Below are 18,366 nucleotides of genomic sequence, written 5' to 3'. Positions count from 1 at the left end.
AGGCCATGAATGGATGGTTGGCTTAATACAGAAAGGGTACATTATGAGGAAAGTCCCATCACAAATCGGGGGATGAATTAACCATGGTCCTCTTAGTCACAAAATGAAATACCATCACCATTCTAGGATTCTTACAGAAAGTGTAATACAACTAACTTCTACAATTCTATTGCGAAACTATACACCCCTAACTATCAATATGAAATGCTGTGCATGCCTCAGCACATCAAGCCAATATCAGCCAGTGGCAGGGTCGGAGGCCGAGAGAGATGGGTGCAGGCTGTATTTGTTGCTACTGTCATTCTTATCCTCTTACTCATTCTCCCCTGATAAGATGCTTTGACAACTGTGACCTTGACACACACTGTTGATGGTCTGACATCACACACACAGAAGCATACTTTAGCCTCAGGCATTCTGCAGGCATAACTAGCTCCTTAGTTACAAGATAGTCTGCTGCTTTACTTTTTCTACACCCACCTAGCCCCCAGCTCCACAAGCTTTGAGGTCAGGAAGCTCTACATATGTAGCTACTAAATTCCAATACAAATTATAGTTTTATTGTAGGGAAAACATTTTGCTAATGCTTTGAAAATACAGTATATGAAGTGGCAAAATCCTGTTATACCTTGGAGTGAACAAAGAATCATAATCCACTCATGTAGAACTACAAATTCTTACTGGAAGCATAACAATTTGATTTTGTGAAATCCTGTGTTTAAACAATATGACGCCTTAGTTAAAACTGAGTTGGAATAGAGAACTGCTCATTACTAGCACCAAGCAACCCTTGAGCATGCATTTAACTCTAGCTTCAGCTGTTCCGCCGCTTGAGGGCAACAAATAAAGTAGGGCTGTATTTGTGCTGGTTTGCTTCCAAAAGTGACTTTAAAACAATATTTGTGCCCACTAAGTGTATCCAAGGTAAAGAAAAAAAGTCACATTTGGAAATATTAAGCTGTAATAATACTTTCCTGAATGGACTTGCACCAGGACATCAAGGTTGTGAGCAGGACTATGTCTGATGACCCGTCCTCAACATAGTAACACTGAGACCAATGCCCGGTCCTGTCCAAAAAGAAACAATCTGCCTACCAGCACCTCTAAAACTTGTTACAAAGCTCAAGCTCTAGACGTAATGCAGAAACAGAAGAGTGGAATTGATTGTCACCTGACTCAAACAAATTAATTTTTCAATGTACACAACTTAATATAGCCTATTACAAGAGCAATAGAAAATGCCTCCTGTCCACACTTTAGCTTCCAGACAAGATATTTCAAAGTAGGGCAGTTAATACATCAAAAGGAAAAATCTCCTTCCTTTGTTTGAAAAATGGAATTTACTATTGTTAGACTTTTTTCTCTTTATCGTACCATAAAACTATAAGACGACAGATTATATAAATTGGCTAATTAAAAACAAAAGCTTTGAAGGCCGGCAGGACAGATCTTTATTACTCTCACTTTATTATCTAAGCTTCTTAAAAACAAAAGCTCAACAAAAAACAACAGGACAGTATTATTTATTTCTGTTCATTAATGCTCTCTAACATGTATTTACTGTCTGTCCCATTTAATTTATTGGCGATGTAGCTATGAAAAATGATGTAATTCATAGGGAGTCTGAGTATATTCTAATGGAATTAGTCTGGGTGACTTCTTTATTTATTTTTCTTTCATTGAGTTTTTAAATACAATCCCGTTATTCACACATTTTATTCACGCAGCCACTGAGAATGTTTGAATGAAAAAGCAATGCTCTTATCATTTCATATGAGATTCTTTGTTGCTTTTTCATGTGGAGTAAAAACTGTGTAGCTTTATCACAACAGACAGCTAATGGTAAGAGAATAACAAGCCTGGACTACAGCGATGTTTACAGCACAGTGAAATACACACAGCCTTTTATGAACGCCATAGGATTGATTTCTTCTGACATTAAACGGGCATCACAGAGAGAAGAATGATTGTTTTATTCTCTTTCTCAGCTGGTCAAAGATGTCAAACTGACATTCACTGTGTGAGCCTAGACGCTTACTTGACGCTTCATAGCCCTTGTCTGGCAACTCATTCACATTGTCTGTATCACTATTTCTGTTTGTTTTAGAGGCAGAGGGTGGCAAAAATGAGATTGGTAGAGAGTTCACTACTCTATGTAGTATAAAAAAATGGTATCTTGTCTTTAATAAGGACTATCGTCTCCTTGGTATTCCAGGTCTTTGTGAACTTTGCAAAGCACCAGCAGGGAGAGGAGGACTCTAAGGCCTATGACAACACAGTGGACACTTCAGATGAGCTGCCATTACAGTCTGTGAAGACCTTCCAAGAGGCAGAGAAGGTGTAACGCCCATAAGACACAATGCACTTACAGTGGGCCAGCACTATATCTTAAACAACTTTCAATGGGGCTTATTCAGTCTCCTAGCCCAACAATACCTGGTATTGGTCAACAATGACATACACTAGTTTTTGTTGTCTTTTTCTATAACCATTTCTCCCCAAGCTTAACCAACTAATCTAAATATTTACAGTGTACAGTGAGTGAACACTGCAAACAACTTTCCAGCTCACTAAGTTATCTCTTGTCTTTAATTAAATCCCAAAACCTTGTTTTCTGAATAAGAATATTTTAACTTGTCTACACAACCATTTGGTTGGAATACTATATTTAACAAAGGCTCAACAAATGAGACAACGCCAGTTTGATTTTGTTTGGAGTATATTGCTTACCTTATTATAGTGTGGGAGAATTTCATGACCACATGATCATCTGAAAGCATCCTACATTGCACAGCATTTGCGATACCTCAGGTTTGAACTTCAAATGTAATTACATTTGAGATTTGTTTGTTTTCTCTTGGTTATAATGTTAATATGTTGCACTGTAAAACTATATAAAAGAGAGGAGCTAGCCCTGATTGGTGGGTGTGATCCGCTCAGATATGGGGCACACATACATATTTACAGAAACATCACTAAATATCAATAGGCAACTGCTGTTGCACAGAATTTTTTGTCCCATACCACATAACCCTCAGTGAATTCCTACCTCACGTTGTGATTTGCTGACAGGGACTTTAATGATTGCCCCTGAAGAGAAATCATAACAACTCTGTCAGATGTACTGGCTATGAAAGTCTGAAAGAGCCTCTAATCAGCTGTAGATGGTGTTTAATTAAAGGGATTGAGGTTACAGCAGTGGGACAGTACAGAGTCAACCAACTGTCAAACATCTTTGGTCCACCAGCAAAACCTCCACTACCACCACCACCAGAGCCTTTGTGAATGTAACTACACATATCAGAAACATTTCTCAAGAATATATATAATGAATGTATGAGCCACAACAGATTTATATTTTATTTAAATTTGTATTGCATTGTTGTGAAATCTATTTTATGTAGCACTTATTAGCAGGATCTAAAACTATCCCTGAGAGTTTTTTTGTCACAGGGCATGGTGCCACTGGTCAGTATCACAGTCCCCCTCATGCAGGTACAGTGATTTGACACAACATGCCTTGCAAGCACTTTAACAATCAATGGACCCTGGATAACAGCATGCTTTATTTACAATGTTAACATGTTTTATTATGCTAGTATATAGACAATTTGATTGTAATAATTGCTAAGCCTCACCCCTTACGCTACCATAGCTATGCCTAATACGTTTACCATTTAGATATATGCAGCTTACAATGATTACCACTCAGAAAACAAAAAGAAAGAATGTTTTTAAATTGTAAAATGACCTATCTGCCATTCATTTTTTTTTAAATTAAATTAAACAACATAGCTGTAATATGTACAGATATTATATTGCAAACTTGGACAAACAAAATCCAAAACTGTCATATGGTCTGTACTGCATTTCTCAGACAAAATATTTTACTCAGGAATGTGCAATTGTGACTCAGGAATATCTACATCTACATGTAAATGAAAATAATTAATCATAGTTGCATTCTTATTCTTGTCAACATTCTGCTCTTTATTGTACAACACAGAGAGATTGTAATTGTCCTAATGATTAAAAACCTGAATGCTCTTTTGTTTTGCAGCTTACATTACTTGGCACTTACTTCAGAATGTAAATACTTCTTTACTTCATCCATCAAAGGCACTCTGGTGTACTTTTCAACCTCCACATAATTAGTTTGCTGTGTTAAGTCCTCACATTACTATCACGCCCGTTGCAAAGAATAATGAATCCTATTTGTACTGAATATTGCTTCATGCCAAGACAAATGATTAAACATGCACAAATTGTCAGGCAACTGACTTTAATGTTTGCACATTGTTGTATTTGTCCACTGATTCATTGGATCCCAGGAACTTTTTACATGCTGTCTTATTGTCATGTCCTCTCTTTCACTCCATGTCTTTCCATTTGAGTGCCGTTTTTAGTAGCAGGCTGACAGTTGTTGAGTCCCTCTTACGTCCATCCTTTACCTGAGGCGATGGGATGCCAGAATTTAGACTGCACCAGAGTGTGTAAGGCATTTTATTTCACATTTAGTGGAGTGGAAGACACATGTTGTCTGCCAGATGCTTGCCAATGAATATATTTTCTTGTCAAGCTATCGCAAAGACTTTTACTGTGTTTCTTTTTAATTTATTTTACTTTTTTTCTCTCCTTCAAATTCAAATCTAGTATGTCTTAAGGTTAAACCAATTGTTTTCTCAATTTAAATTCAAATCACAATATGTAGCTCTTCTTTTGGGACCAACTTCCCTCCAATAATTCATTAAGAAGTCACATTTTTTTTTGTAATTCTAAAAAACTTTTTCCCCTCAGGATTAGACAGTCAAACCTTGGCTGGTCTATTTAAGTGTCTAGTTTCAGTCTAAATTATAGAGATGCATGTATATGAATTTTCTGTTTCCATATGAATTTTCGTTTTTCTCTTTCTCTCAGCTGCATATGTATTGTTCATTTGTTAATGACCATGAGTGGTCAATAACACACACACACTCACATGACTTTTTGGGCTGCAAATCTAACATGAAGACCACTTCTGGACAGACTTCTCCGGACAGTAGATGGGTGTACATGGGTCCTACTGGTTTCTGCCACTTGTGAGCTGATGTCCCTGCTGCACATCTTCAGATTTCGAAGGGAAATAAGCTTGATGTGTTTTCATCTGCTGCATTAAGAGTCCTTGGCCGACTGCTGCACCTGTTCTGACAGGAACCAGGAAAAGAGATCACATCTCTCCTGTTTTAGCTTCTCTGCATTGGCTTCTTGTAAAATCTAGAATAGAATTTAAAATCCTTCTTCTCACCTACAAAGCTCTTCATGGTCAGGCACCATATTATCTTAAAGAGCTCATAGTACGTTACAACCCTACAAGAGCACTACGCTCCCAGAATGCAGGGTTACTTGTGGTTCTTAGAGTCTCTAAAAGTAGAACGGAAGCCAGAGCCTTCAGCGATCAGGCTCCTCTCCTGTGGAACCAGGTTCCACTTTGGGTTCGGGAGACACCGTCTCCACATTTAGGCTTAAGACTTTCCTTTTTGATAAAGCTTATAGTTAGGACATAGAATTGAATGTTGTTAGGGAGTGAGGAGTTGCAGTGTCCGCCCACCCCGGCCCACCTGCTTCTCGTCATAGTTGTCGACCCTAACCAGGGTTTGTATCCCATCCCCCACTTTGACCTTCCTGACCCTAACCCCAACTGTTTCTCCCCCTACCCTAACCAGGGTTTGTATCCTATCCCACACTTTGACCCTCCTGACCTTCCTGACTTTCTTTGACACACTGAGCTCCTCTATCTTTCTTTCTTTCCATTTATGTGCATCCATGTCCTAGAAATGTTGTTGCTAGTCCTTTTGTTCTTTTCTCCCAGCATGTTCCCTTGGACCGGAGAGGCTCCAGGATTGTGGTGGCAGGTGTCGCCATGGTCCCGCTCCACGTTCTGCGATGCCATGTTCATCTTGCTACACTCTGCGGTGCCCAGCTGCATCCTGCTGTGCCTTGTAGTGCCCACAGTGCCCTGCTATGCCATGAACTATTACAAAGAACTGCTACAAACTACTATTTTTTCTATTTTTTTTATTTTCACTCTTATTCTAACCCCAACCGGCCCGTCAGACACCGCCTACCAAGAGCCTGGGTCTGACCGAGGTTTCTGCCTAAAAGGAAGTTTCTCCTCGCCACTGTCGCACTGTTGCTTGCTCTGGAGGAAACTACTAGAACTGTTGGGACCTACTCTATCTGTAAAGTTTCTCGAGATAACTGTTGTTATGATTTGACACTATAAATAAAATTGAATTGAATTGAATCTGCTGCATTAAGAGTCCTTGGCCGACTGCTGCAGCTACGACCCTCAACGTCGCCTGACTTTTTGCAAGTGTGCCTATAAGAAATTGAGGTTTGAAGGCAAAGGGGTGTAACACCAAATAGTGATGTGATGTCGATTTTTCCTTTGTTTGCTTTGCATTTTGTAAATTGATGAAAAATAAATAATCATTTATAGTTTTGAAAGCATTCATTACAGCATTTTTTTTTCACACCTGCCTAAGACCTTTGCACAGTACTGTATATGTATATGGTTTAACTTGAGACTTTATGTTGGGTCTCTCTGCGTTTATCACACCTCTCGTCTTTCTTTGCTAATTAGGACGTCTGAGGCTCAGAGGCAATCAGTCAGCTGGGAACTTCACAGAGATGTTAAACCTTGTTTCTTAAGGTAAGATTACTTGTCACATTCCAGCATTATTCCCTCGCACATTTTGGCCCAGTGTAATACTGAGAAGATTTATGAGCAGAGGTTCCATTACAGAGCAAGAGAGTTGGGTGTACAGGACTGAGCGTGCATGCTATTATTTCATATGAGCCATTCTCTCACTGTGGTTTTTCATTAGTATACTGTATATTTTTAAACATGCAGAGCCAGGCCTGGTTTTTCCCATGCAGTCCAAACTATGAAAGGCCTTTCATTAAATATAAACTGTATATATATTATTTTTTAGTTTTTCTGTGCAGTAGGAAGCATTAGTATTTGGTATGAAATGATCGAATAGAAAGTGGGAAAGTACGCCCAGGACAAACATAAAAGGTATTTTCCATTCCAGTGAATTGAATGCTGCACCAGCTTTTGTTTTTCTGATGAAGTTTGTCATCGTGTCTCTGGCAGTGTATCCTAATTCATCATCAAATTATTCGGCTTTAGTTTAGTTCACAAGATTGCAAACAGCCACGTATTACACCGATATGATTTTTTTTTAGCTCTGACATACATTATGCTGTGCTTTTCCATGACTCAACATTTTGTTGATCTCAGTGTCAAGTTAAAAGAATAAAATAGAAGGAATTGTCAACTGAAATGGGAAGATTACAGAAGTTAGAGGAGATTCAATGATCTGCTCGGCAGGCGTGCTTTACAGAAATCTCCTTTTACCCTTTCAGAATGTAATCATCCTTTGCTGTTCTTGCTTGGGGCTACCTGTTATATAGTCTGCCTAGAATAGGTAGTAATCGTCTGTGTCTCTGTGTATCTCACTGCAGTTAAGCTACTAGAGACACTTCGGAGCAGCTTGTACTTTCTGTTTGTCAAGTGATTATTCCTATCTTATATTTTAGTATGTTTTCATGTTTTTTTAATTACCCTTCTCTGTCATAGTCTCAACTGAACTCATTAGAAAGATGTGGCTTCCTTTTTCAGAATGTTTGATCTTATATAATCTTGAAATGCTTTGTTGTACTTGGACTATGGAGACCCTAAATGTTAAATATTAATTAAACAAATTAGACATTATGTGCGCATGGGTAGCTCACCCGGTAGAACACGCCCATATATATAAGTTTATGCCTCGACGCAACGACCGCAGGTTTGACTTCAACATGCGGCCCTTTGCTGCATGTCGTTCCCCCCTCTCTCTCCCCTTTCAAGTGTTCAGCTGTCCTGTCAAATAAAGGCATTTTGGTAGTCCAAACTATATGAAAATATCTCCTGGATTCAATAAATAATAAAAAGTCTCTGCAGTGCCAGCAGTGGGCTGATCATTTTTCAACAGGCATAATGCTGCTACAGACGAAGGTGTTTAGTGGACGTGTGACATTTTAATATTAACCTTGCTGATGTTGTTGGAGACATCCTTTGACAAAATGCATTACAGCTCACTAATGTAGCCAAACTGAAAAACAGTTTTAACTCAGACTTTTAAAGTAGGATACTTTTATACAATTTCAAGATCCAAAATCTTTGGAGGCTACAATACTAAATCAAATATTTATATTTTTACTGAATTAAAACGTAAAACACCTATAATATTCACATGGCCTTTGGCTATAACAATGTGCTGCCTGAAGCTGTTCCTCACTTAAAAGTAAAGAAGTTGACATGGGGATAGCAAGTGTCCCAAATCTTGAAATAATGCCCTTTTAAAGCCTTTGATGTGATCAGAAAGCTATTTTGAGACCTAATTATGGTTCTGGGTTGCTTTGTGTATTTAACTTTGAACTTTCTTTAAACACTTGTTTGATTATTGTTTTGTTATTTATGTATGAAATAAGTTATTTACCTATTTGTCTCCATAAAGGTGTGTGGTCTTGTCTCTGCAAAAGGGACATAGACGTAGCCTGGAAAGCCAGAATCTGAAAGATGCACCAATGTGATTGGTCTAGCTCGCCACTGGCCCGCCCACATCAGATACACCGATGTGATTGGTGCAGCTTACCTCTGGCCCGCCTATATGTGATGTGATTGGTGCAGCTCGCCTCTGGCCTTGCCCATCTCATATACACAGATGTGATTGGTGCAGCTTTCCTCTTGTCCGCCTATATCAGATTCACCGATGTGATTGGTGCAGCTCGGCTACAATGGCATAGTTAATGAGCAGCATTACTTGATGCCAGAATAACTCGCTGAACAAATTCAAGTTGTGCTCTCGCGAGAACTCTGGATTTCCAGACAAATAAGACTTGTTAATATAGTCTCATGAAATTTTTCAACATTGGGATTTCTTTCTATGATTTGATGTTTTTAGACATAAAACCAGATGCATGGACAAAATTAGACACCAAAGGGGATTTGATTTGAATATTAAACATATTACAATTAAGATCATTTCAGTTAGGAGATATACATTTTAACTGCTGCTTTTTAAAGCTTGAAAGATAGAGCTGCAGGTTGGTGGGGGGTTTGCTGGAACAGCCCCAAATGTGATCACATTTTATTGGGAGAGAAAAGCATTTGATTTACATTTGGAAAAACACAATTCTGTCTTTTTGTTACATACATTTATAACAATACATAGTTACACATCCAAACACACAAGGTAACATCACAAGAAATACATATGAAGATATACAAATTTAAAGTTGATAACATTTCAGTAACAAACCTGTTAAGTTATGCACCACAGTCGAGTCTATTTTCTAAGCTGTTGCTCCCAACATTGCATTTGCAGAGAGCCAGGAAAGTCACGCGTCCCTTCCTGCAGGTGGTCTAGGTCAAATAATCTATCACTCAACCCATAGATGAAAAGTATTTTTTTGTGATCAAATTTGTTTTGCTTTTCATTTTTATATTCACAAAAAATAACATTCACGAACAGTTACAAACAACACACTGGAAATAGGAACCCGTCCCAGGGCCACAAAACACAACGAACTGGAGGGAGGGAGACAAATCAACACATACAGAAACACACACACAAACGGACACACACACATACTGACACAAGACAAGGGACCAGTCACATACGTAAAGAAAAGAAAAGGCTGCAGCACATTTTAACAGCATGGACTTCAATGAGTCAGCAATGCTGCGCCAAGTCCTTCCCGGGGCTCCAGCTATGCACGCCGTCGACAGTTCCATACACTGTATGTTACGTCCAAAAAAGAAAAGAGCCATGTACGAGTGGACAAGTCATGAGGTGGTTTCCAGTGTGTTGCAATCATTCTCTTAGTAGCTGTAAGTCCTGTAAACACAGCACATTTTTGAGCTTTAGCGAGCTGAAAGGCAGACAGATTGTTCAGAATCAAAACATTGACAGAAACAGGTATAGTATCATTAATCACGGCAGATATTTTGGATGCAATAATGTTCCAGAACTGACCAACAGGAGAGCAATCCCAGAACATGTAAAGATATGAACCTTGAGCTTTAATTGGGCAGAAAGTGCATTAGGGGCTGTTCATTATTTTCACGTGGTGCGTTTTCATAGGGGGGAGATACGTCCTATGATATGAATGAATTTGTAGTTAATCTTCTGATGGTCTGGATTGTGAGATACTTCTGGAATGTTAGACCATACATCATGCCAGTTGAGATCGACACGCGGTCCTGGGCAATTGCGTGCTGAGATTCTCTCAATAGGAAGGCCAGAGAGGCCAGATATCACCATGAACTGATAAAACCTGCAAACCATACCACAGTTTTTAGGCTGCACAATAAATAACTTTGGTATAATTTGGATGGGCAGAGCCTCTGCCAGGGGACACTGTACGCCTTGAGTGACGACCTTAACTGAAGGTAAAAGAATAAAGAGGAACGTGGTAGACTGAATAAATTTTGTAAGTGAGAGAAGGGTAACAAGCTAACCTCACAAAAAAATGTCATTTAGACAATGAACTCCCCCTTGTTCTCACTGGGGAAGCTGTTATCACCAATCAGGAGTGTGCTGTATTATTGAATAAGGGGGGAAAAGTGTGCCAGTTGCAAGCTACACTGCAGTATGTTTCCGCTAATCTTCAAGTCTTGATAAGATATGAGATAATGGGGCCAAAGCATAGCTGGCACTGTTTGTTTGAAATATTGGCAAAAAGAACGTCATGGAGTGACCGAGGCTCTGTCACACCACTTTCTAAAGTACACCAGCAATCTGGATTTAGCCAAGTAAGAAGGGGCCTCAACACAAAGGACAAGAAATAATGTTTAAAGTTAAAGGAACTGAAAAGCCACCATCCTCTTTCCTCCTCTGTAGAGTAGACATCTTAAGTCCAACCGTTTCCTTACCAGATCAATTTGGATACCGCTGATTGTAGTTTACGCCAGTAGCCAGCAGGGAGAAAGGTAGCATAGAGCTCACAAAATTAATCCTGGGTAAAACATAAATTTTAACCACTGAGATACGGGCTTGAATAGACATAGAGAGACCCATCCATCTTTCCATATCCTTCAAAACGCTCTTCAGAGCAACAGAATAGTTATGTTTAATGATCTGGTTTAAGCAGGGGAAGGCCTCAGTGCCTAAATATTTAAACTGCTTAACAATGGGGATGTCAGAAGAGATGGTTGAGTTGCGATCAGTCATTTAAATGAAGTAGTGCAGACTCTGACCAGTTAATTTTAAAGCCTTATAAGCTTCCATACTCCTCACAGGGGTTATCTAAAAATAAAGAGATATAATGAGCGATGATACTGAGTGTTACGAATGCATAGTGGTGACACAAAAGAAAATAAAAGAACAGTCCATTAACTTTAGCATTTGATTGGTAAGCATATTATAGAAATTCCCATCAAAAACATTAAGCGCATAAGCTGACACAAGTGCAATTTTTCTAGCACCACTTTCTGTTATGGAGACCACAATCCTGTCTGTATCATGTAAGTGGGAGATTCCGTTTGACAACAATGGACACTCCTTTTGCTTTTGAGCTCGCTGATGAGGATGCAATAGTGTGATAGAATCTATTGGCTAATGGGCCGGTGTCCACCTGCAATAAATGTCCATCCCTCCATCCATCCATCCATCTTCATCCGCTTATTCAGTATGGGGTTGGGAGGGAAGCAGCTCCAGCAGGGGACCCCAAACTTCCCTTTCCCGAGTAAATGTGTCTCCTGTAATTATGCAATGTCAACATTTCTCTTTCTTAGTAAGACCAGAGTGCTGGCTCGTTTACAAGGAGCATTCAGTCTGCCACAATTCCCAACTAAAAGTGAAAGATCACCCATTATCGAGTAAGCTGCGTTCTAAATGAGAGTACATGTAGAAATTACTACTGTCTTTCGTTTTGTTAAATCCCCACAACAGTGAATCCAAAGTTAAGTCCCTCATTACACTAACAATGTAAAATACAGAACAAGAACATACAAGACAGTGACACAAAAAGGAAAGTGAAAGAAAGGTGTGAAACAAAGCCAGGGAGGCTAACACTCAAAATAAGTCTAAGATCATGATTGGATTTGGGGCAACCAAAAATGGAACACCAGCCCATAATTACCTGAAAGTCACATTATGGTTCCATATTAGATTAACATTAAAATAAACTAATTTCTCATCAACAGAAACAAAAAGCACCCAGCAGTAAGCACATTGTAAGGGAAACGTTTGCCTGGAGAGTAGGCCATATTCGACTAGGTCAACATTGCATTCAGAAACCCCGTCTCTGTGATCATATCAGACAAGAGTGTGTCAATAATCAGGACACATTAAGAGAACAAGACAAACTAATGGTCCATGTTCATCAGGCAGTTGTTGCAGTCCTGATCCTCCTCCACGGCCACAGCAGTAGTAGGACGGGGCGCAGCCCGGTTCACATAGTGCTCAGCACCCCCGGCGGAGTTGAATGCTCTGTACTGGGCCCAACTCTGATCTTTAGCGTTTTCAGATAAAGCAGGAAATAATCCAGACCCTAGACCAGTGCTGAATCCGTGCTGAATTGTCTGGCCCTCAATGACGGGGATCTCTGCAGCGTGTAGGATCGCCTGCCAGGTTGTGTAACGGTGAACGTTGAAAATCAACGTGCAGCTGGTAGTGCTATTCTTCTTTGGGCTATCACTGTAGATTCGGTGGCCTCTCATAATCTCTATCTGAACATCAGCTAGATTCTGGAGCCACTTAGGCAGGGTGAGAGACACTGGATAGCATTAGCACCTTCTAGCGCCTCGGTCAGCCCAACAATGCGGATGTTGTGTTTTCGGTTTGTGTCCTCCATATCTGCTAGCCTCACCACCATCTTCCGAAAAGCATGGCCGTGGCTGTCCAGAATACGTGATCGGCTTTCCACGGTAGTTTTTAGGGGCGTTCACGTCCAATCTGAGAGAGCCAAGACTTGCATTCAGAAATGCTAGCATTGATAGCAGTTAGCTTTCTATCATTGTTCATCCCCCACCTGTTGAATCTGACAGTGGATCTGAGAAGAGCATGGCTCGAGGTAGCTTCGGTATCGCTGCGTAGTGCTCTGCCTTTGCTAGCCAGTCTGCCCTAAGTGAATATATCGAGCATACAGTGGTAGAATACCGGAGTGGGAACCATATAAATCAACTATTTGGTAAAGTCGTGCTGGAAGCTTCGCTTCAAGCTCAATCACGTGACTCCATGATGAAAACAACTGATTGACATAGAGAAAAATGAAAATAGTTCCGAAACATCTGGACACCTTTTTTCACATAAGACATATTTTAAGATACGCCACAGCAGGAAATCAAATTAATGATGGCTGAATTTAATTTAGTTGCTTTATCTTCACGGTGATGGCATTGTGCATGCTGGCTCACTGTCACACTGCCATGACTGACTGGGACACTTTAATAGAACAGAGCCATGAGTAATGTTATAAGTAACACTTTTCTTTTTTTTTATTATTATAATTGCAGAAAACAGTCTTTTGCATAACACGCATGTTCAGTAGGTCATTTTCATTATTACTGATGTGCTCCTAACTTTCCTAAAACTTAATAAAAATCTGGCATACACTGTATGTCGGAAATCCAAAGCTCAATATGAATGAGCCAATCAAGTCTGTGTGCAGATGGTATTTGTGCTGTGAAAAATGAATGTCAGCCGCTTCTTGCAGACAAAAGAAATGAGAAAAATAAATGCTGCATTAACTTTGGACTTTCAGTACCCTGCATTTCACACAGGGCAGACCCCAGGGCTGTGCTGTAAAATGTTGGCTTTTGTTCTCCTCTCCTCCTGCAATTAGTTGCCTTTGTTGACATTTGTATGCATGCCTGCCACGCTAAACTCTCCATCTTGTTTCCTGGTTTTATTTAAAGGATGAAAATACCATAGTGTCTTTCTTCTTTCTGTCCCCTTATCTTCCGGTTTAAGATAGGACATAACAGCTTCCAAAACATATATAACAGCCTCTGTGTTAGTGTTTGTTACTGATATTTCTTGTTGTATTAAGTTAGGGTTCTTTAATCTCCAAGCACTCCTCTGACGTGTTCTAGACACAGCAAAGTGAGCATTCAGTCAGTTGTAAGGGTTTGGATGGCACATTCTGTGACAGGATTCAGCTTAATAGAATCTCTAATCTTTAACAAGGCAAGACTGTGTCACAAATAGCCGTGATGACCAAAACGTGTCGCACTTTTAGTCCAGGGCTATTTAACTTACAACAAAGGCATTTTTTTCTCAACAGCCACCCACCTCTCTGGGGCTTCACGCTGAGGGATGATGAGGGTTCGAGCTCGCCGTGTGGGCCTTGACTCCCTTTTGATTGGTGTTCATTTGGGATCTCCTGCGGCGATGAATGCTGCAACACCGCTCCGAAGTCATTTCTTAGCACCCTCCAGCAATTCCTTTCCTGTCCGGCTGCCTCCTTCTAACTGCTGCTTGTCTTTCAACGTTGGGGTTTGCTGTCACAGCACCGTCAGGCATGAACTATCTGGTGCGCTAATTGATTATGGCCATTTATATCATTTAGTTTTCTTTAAGTCACCTTGATTATTACCCTTTCACGATTACATTGATGGAAAATGAATCATCCATAGACATGTTGAGGATAAACCTGTTCAGATGTTGAATCAAGCCAAGTACTTCAGGCCATTTTACTCTTACAATACAAGCTTTCAGTCTTTACATTTAGGAGATTTATCTAAGAACAGCTGTTGTTGAAAGCATGTACTGTTATTTATAGAATGTTGTTTAGTTTAGTTAGTTTATTTCAATCAACCAATCACATAAATACACATCCCTTACATAATAAATGAAAAAAAGTGTTACCTTAGTTCACGCAGTGTCATCTTAACTCGTTTGTGATCAATACTGATCAAAAAGGTGTAGGTTGAAGCATTTGCTTATTACAAGCTGCCCTTTTTACTTTCAATATTATTTACCCTCAGGATATTAAATGAGTGTTAAAAATGCATTATTAATTTCTATTGTAAATATATAAATGTTCAATTCCACATTTCTTTATTTCACAGTATTTAGATACATATTATCACACATGTGCAAAAATAAAAAGTATTATACACAGTACATGAGGATATTACACGACATTCTCATTTTATTCATAGTTGATAAACTAACATGCGGGTTGTGGGATTTGGAGATCACTTATGTCGAGACTTCTGTGTAAGAATGTAATGAATCATGGTGTGGAAATATTGGTGCCAGTCCACATAATCCAGACACAACTTACATTTTCTTTTAAACATATTTGGCAAAACAATTTGGTAGTATATAAATGTAATTTATAGGTTAGAGGGTTTGTCAGTTGGCTAAGTCAAAACAAATGTGATGTCACGGTAGTCCCTGTAAGATTACAAATGCATGTTGCACCATTGTATGCTGACGTCTAAATTTCAGTACATTTCTTTACAGTAGAAAGAAAAAACATGCTACTTTCCAATCAGGCGGTTTGTGGATTTGAACAGTATTTATAGCATGCAAACATGTGCTAGGAAGAGACTTCTGACAGCCGGAACCCTTCCAGAAACCTCCTCTTGTTTCATCATCGTTATGTCATGTCTACTTTAGGGTGCTTTGAAGTCTCGGTAGTGGTCTTGACTTTGTATGTAATCTTGTCTGGAAAGGGATGCACTCGCTTGAAAGGGCACCAGTAATGTCGTTGACAATAGAGACGAAATAACAAGCAGGCTCTCGCTGCATCTATCCACTTCATAACCTCACTGTCTAATGGGTTGGTGAAGAGGCTCGGTTTACCTACAAGTTTGCTGGAGGAGGGTAAGGAGAGTTAAAGAGAGGGAAAGGAAAATTGAAGAAGTTCACAGCCCAGACACACTCATGCCTGGCTGTTTCTCTTCTCTCTCTTCCTAATGCCTCCCAGCGCTTTCCAATCTGTTTTGTAGCCAGGCATGCAACTCCACTCCCAGTGTTTATCTGACATCATGAAGGGTTTCGGCTTCCCCCGATCCGCTGACAGCCCAAACCCTTCAGTGTGCACACATAAGCCAACTCGGCAGATGACAAAGCGCTGCTGAGCTTGTCGGCAGAACCACGCGGCTCCCAGCATGCTTTGCCCTCAGCACGTCACCTACCTGGTCTGGCACCGACTCAGCCACGGAGACCACCTCATTATTCACTTTGACAGGGTTGTATGACCCAGCAGCTACGCCCAGGCTTGTTGTGAGAGCATGAGCAGATGCTTGAATCTGTAGCTGTGGCACTGTCTTCAAACTGCAGCTGAGTAAAGCCTTGTGCTAGACTTCTACGGTAAATAAACTCAAAGACAAATGGTCTAGTTTGGGTTGTGATTTGTGTTCATTGGAACAGAATCAGAATTGGTGGGATGCCACAAGAGTCGAGCTAGAATTATAAAAACTGTCAAAAACACAAAGTTACATTTGTATTTGAATTGTTATGCAGTGCAGAGTTAGATGTTAAAAAGGAAAAAAAATAACTTATTAATGCACCACACACATCTGCCTGCAGGTGCATACTGATCAGCAAAGCATCATTGAGCTCAGTATGATTTACCCAGACCTTTATTTTGATGGAGTGATTCAGGGCCACACTTGAAGAGGCCCCTTGGTCTTCCCTTTTTTCTGGGTCTTCTCATGAAATACCAGGTAGCAGCCTGTTTCTAAGGCCTGTGGCAATATGAGCCACACGTTTTCCACAGACAGGGGGGATTGTTTTAATATATATATATATATATATATATATATATATATATATATATATACTCTTTCCTCCCTTAAATCAAATGAGGTTTGACCTTACTTCCATTGGAATACAAATTAGGCGAGACAGAAGGCCCCTGTTTAAAACCAGATCTGAATAGGGTGCCACAGCTTGGAAACTAACATTATCAGCACCCTGCACTCTCACAGATAAGCGCAGTCGGCTAAAAAAGAAAGAGATACATATGTTTACCATCACTTTACTTTGCTGCATCAGGGAAAAACATTTTTTAAGGACTCAAAATGACTGACCTCCAAAATGCTGCAGCAGCTGGACAAATAATCCTTATTTTCTTATGAAAAGGCTAAATCTGCCAGAAGCCAGCATTGATATTTAAAAAAAAAAGACATCAAGACATTATGTTGCTGTATCAAAACCTCAGTATGACTAGTGGTCACCTCTAAAGGGTACATCGCTTTCATCTGGCTTCTAGTTTAAAAAGCAAAAAAAAAAAAAAAGTAATGATGCTTGTCAGCATGTCTTTCATGTCTCCTGTGTAGTGTAGTGTAGGCCTTTATTTCAATCAAAACTGTAATGTAACAGTAACCTAGTGAGCAAATTTGAATTCTAATTTCAGTATCAAGAGTGTTTCAATGTTGATTAAAAATATATAGAGGTAATTTTGACATTCCTGCCACACCAACACCTTTCTTGCTCTGTATCAAACAAGAAGAGGAAGTGATCGAGCTGGGTGCACATACTGTGTATGACGCATTTGTTCTTTTTGAAATTGATCTACAAATCATGCTGGTTCCCTCCTCAGGAGCTACTCTACAGAACGTAGGAATGAATTGTGAATATGTTAGCTATTAGGCTACATACCGTACCGTAGTGTCATTTGCTGTTACCTTGTTACCACTCCACAGTGTTCGTCAACGAAGGTGTTGCATGGTATCCATAGCAACAAGTGTAATTGGGCTTGGGCCATTAGCAAAGCAGGTGGTGCTTGTGTGTGCGTGGGTGCGTGCGTGCTTGCATCTGGGCTTGTTCATGCATGTACGGGCAAGAGAGAACAATGTCCTACTGTGTGTGTGTGTGTGTGTGTGTGTGTGTGTGTGTGTGTGTGTGTGTGTGTGTGTGTGTGTGTGTGTGTGTGTGTGTGTGTGTGTGTGTGTGTGTGTGTGTGTGTGTGTGTGTGTGTGAGTAAAAGGCCAGGACAATCGATCAGCAGAGGCTTAACAGCTTTAGTCAAAGAGCACATTTCTGCTTGCCGCTCTACGCTCTGTGGGCTTCCTGTTCTGTGGTTGTTCTATTGCTGAATTCAGATGTCCAGACTCCGGATAAGAGGACTAAGATTTTAGGGAGCCTGACAATGATTGAAGTGCTCACCATGAATATGTGAGTTTGCAGGGGGTGCAAAGCTGCTAGATGGGACAGATGTAGACTTGATGCGGTCAAAAGTTTATATTCTGGATTTCCTTGAATTCCAGGATAAATACAGAATTAAAGTTAACACATTTTAAAAGAATCGTTTCACAATGCCGTCAAAGGCAACATCGATGAATGAATGAATGAATAGCATTTTCATTGTGAACTCCGA

General features: G+C 39.9%; 1 protein-coding gene across 7 annotated transcripts in view; it reads left to right on the top strand.

Moving 5' to 3' along the window:
• The window catches only part of LOC117934569 (phospholipid-transporting ATPase ABCA1-like), a 186,270-nt gene extending 182,001 nt beyond the window's left edge, over nt 1–4,269 (top strand). For all 7 annotated transcript variants that reach the window (XM_034856320.1, XM_034856319.1, XM_034856324.1 and 4 more), the window contains one exon: nt 2,216–4,269. In XM_034856320.1, the coding sequence (XP_034712211.1) occupies nt 2,216–2,344 (129 nt within the window). In that variant the 3' untranslated portion in view covers nt 2,345–4,269. The remainder of the gene's footprint in view (nt 1–2,215) is intronic.
• The last annotated feature ends 14,097 nt before the right edge of the window (nt 4,270–18,366 follow it).

The sequence above is a fragment of the Etheostoma cragini genome, chromosome 19 (genome assembly GCF_013103735.1).
Source record: "Etheostoma cragini isolate CJK2018 chromosome 19, CSU_Ecrag_1.0, whole genome shotgun sequence".
Classification (NCBI taxonomy): domain Eukaryota; kingdom Metazoa; phylum Chordata; class Actinopteri; order Perciformes; family Percidae; genus Etheostoma; species Etheostoma cragini.
The sequence above is the reverse complement of the archived record's forward strand: the minus strand, read 5'-3'. Positions and strand labels throughout refer to the sequence as shown.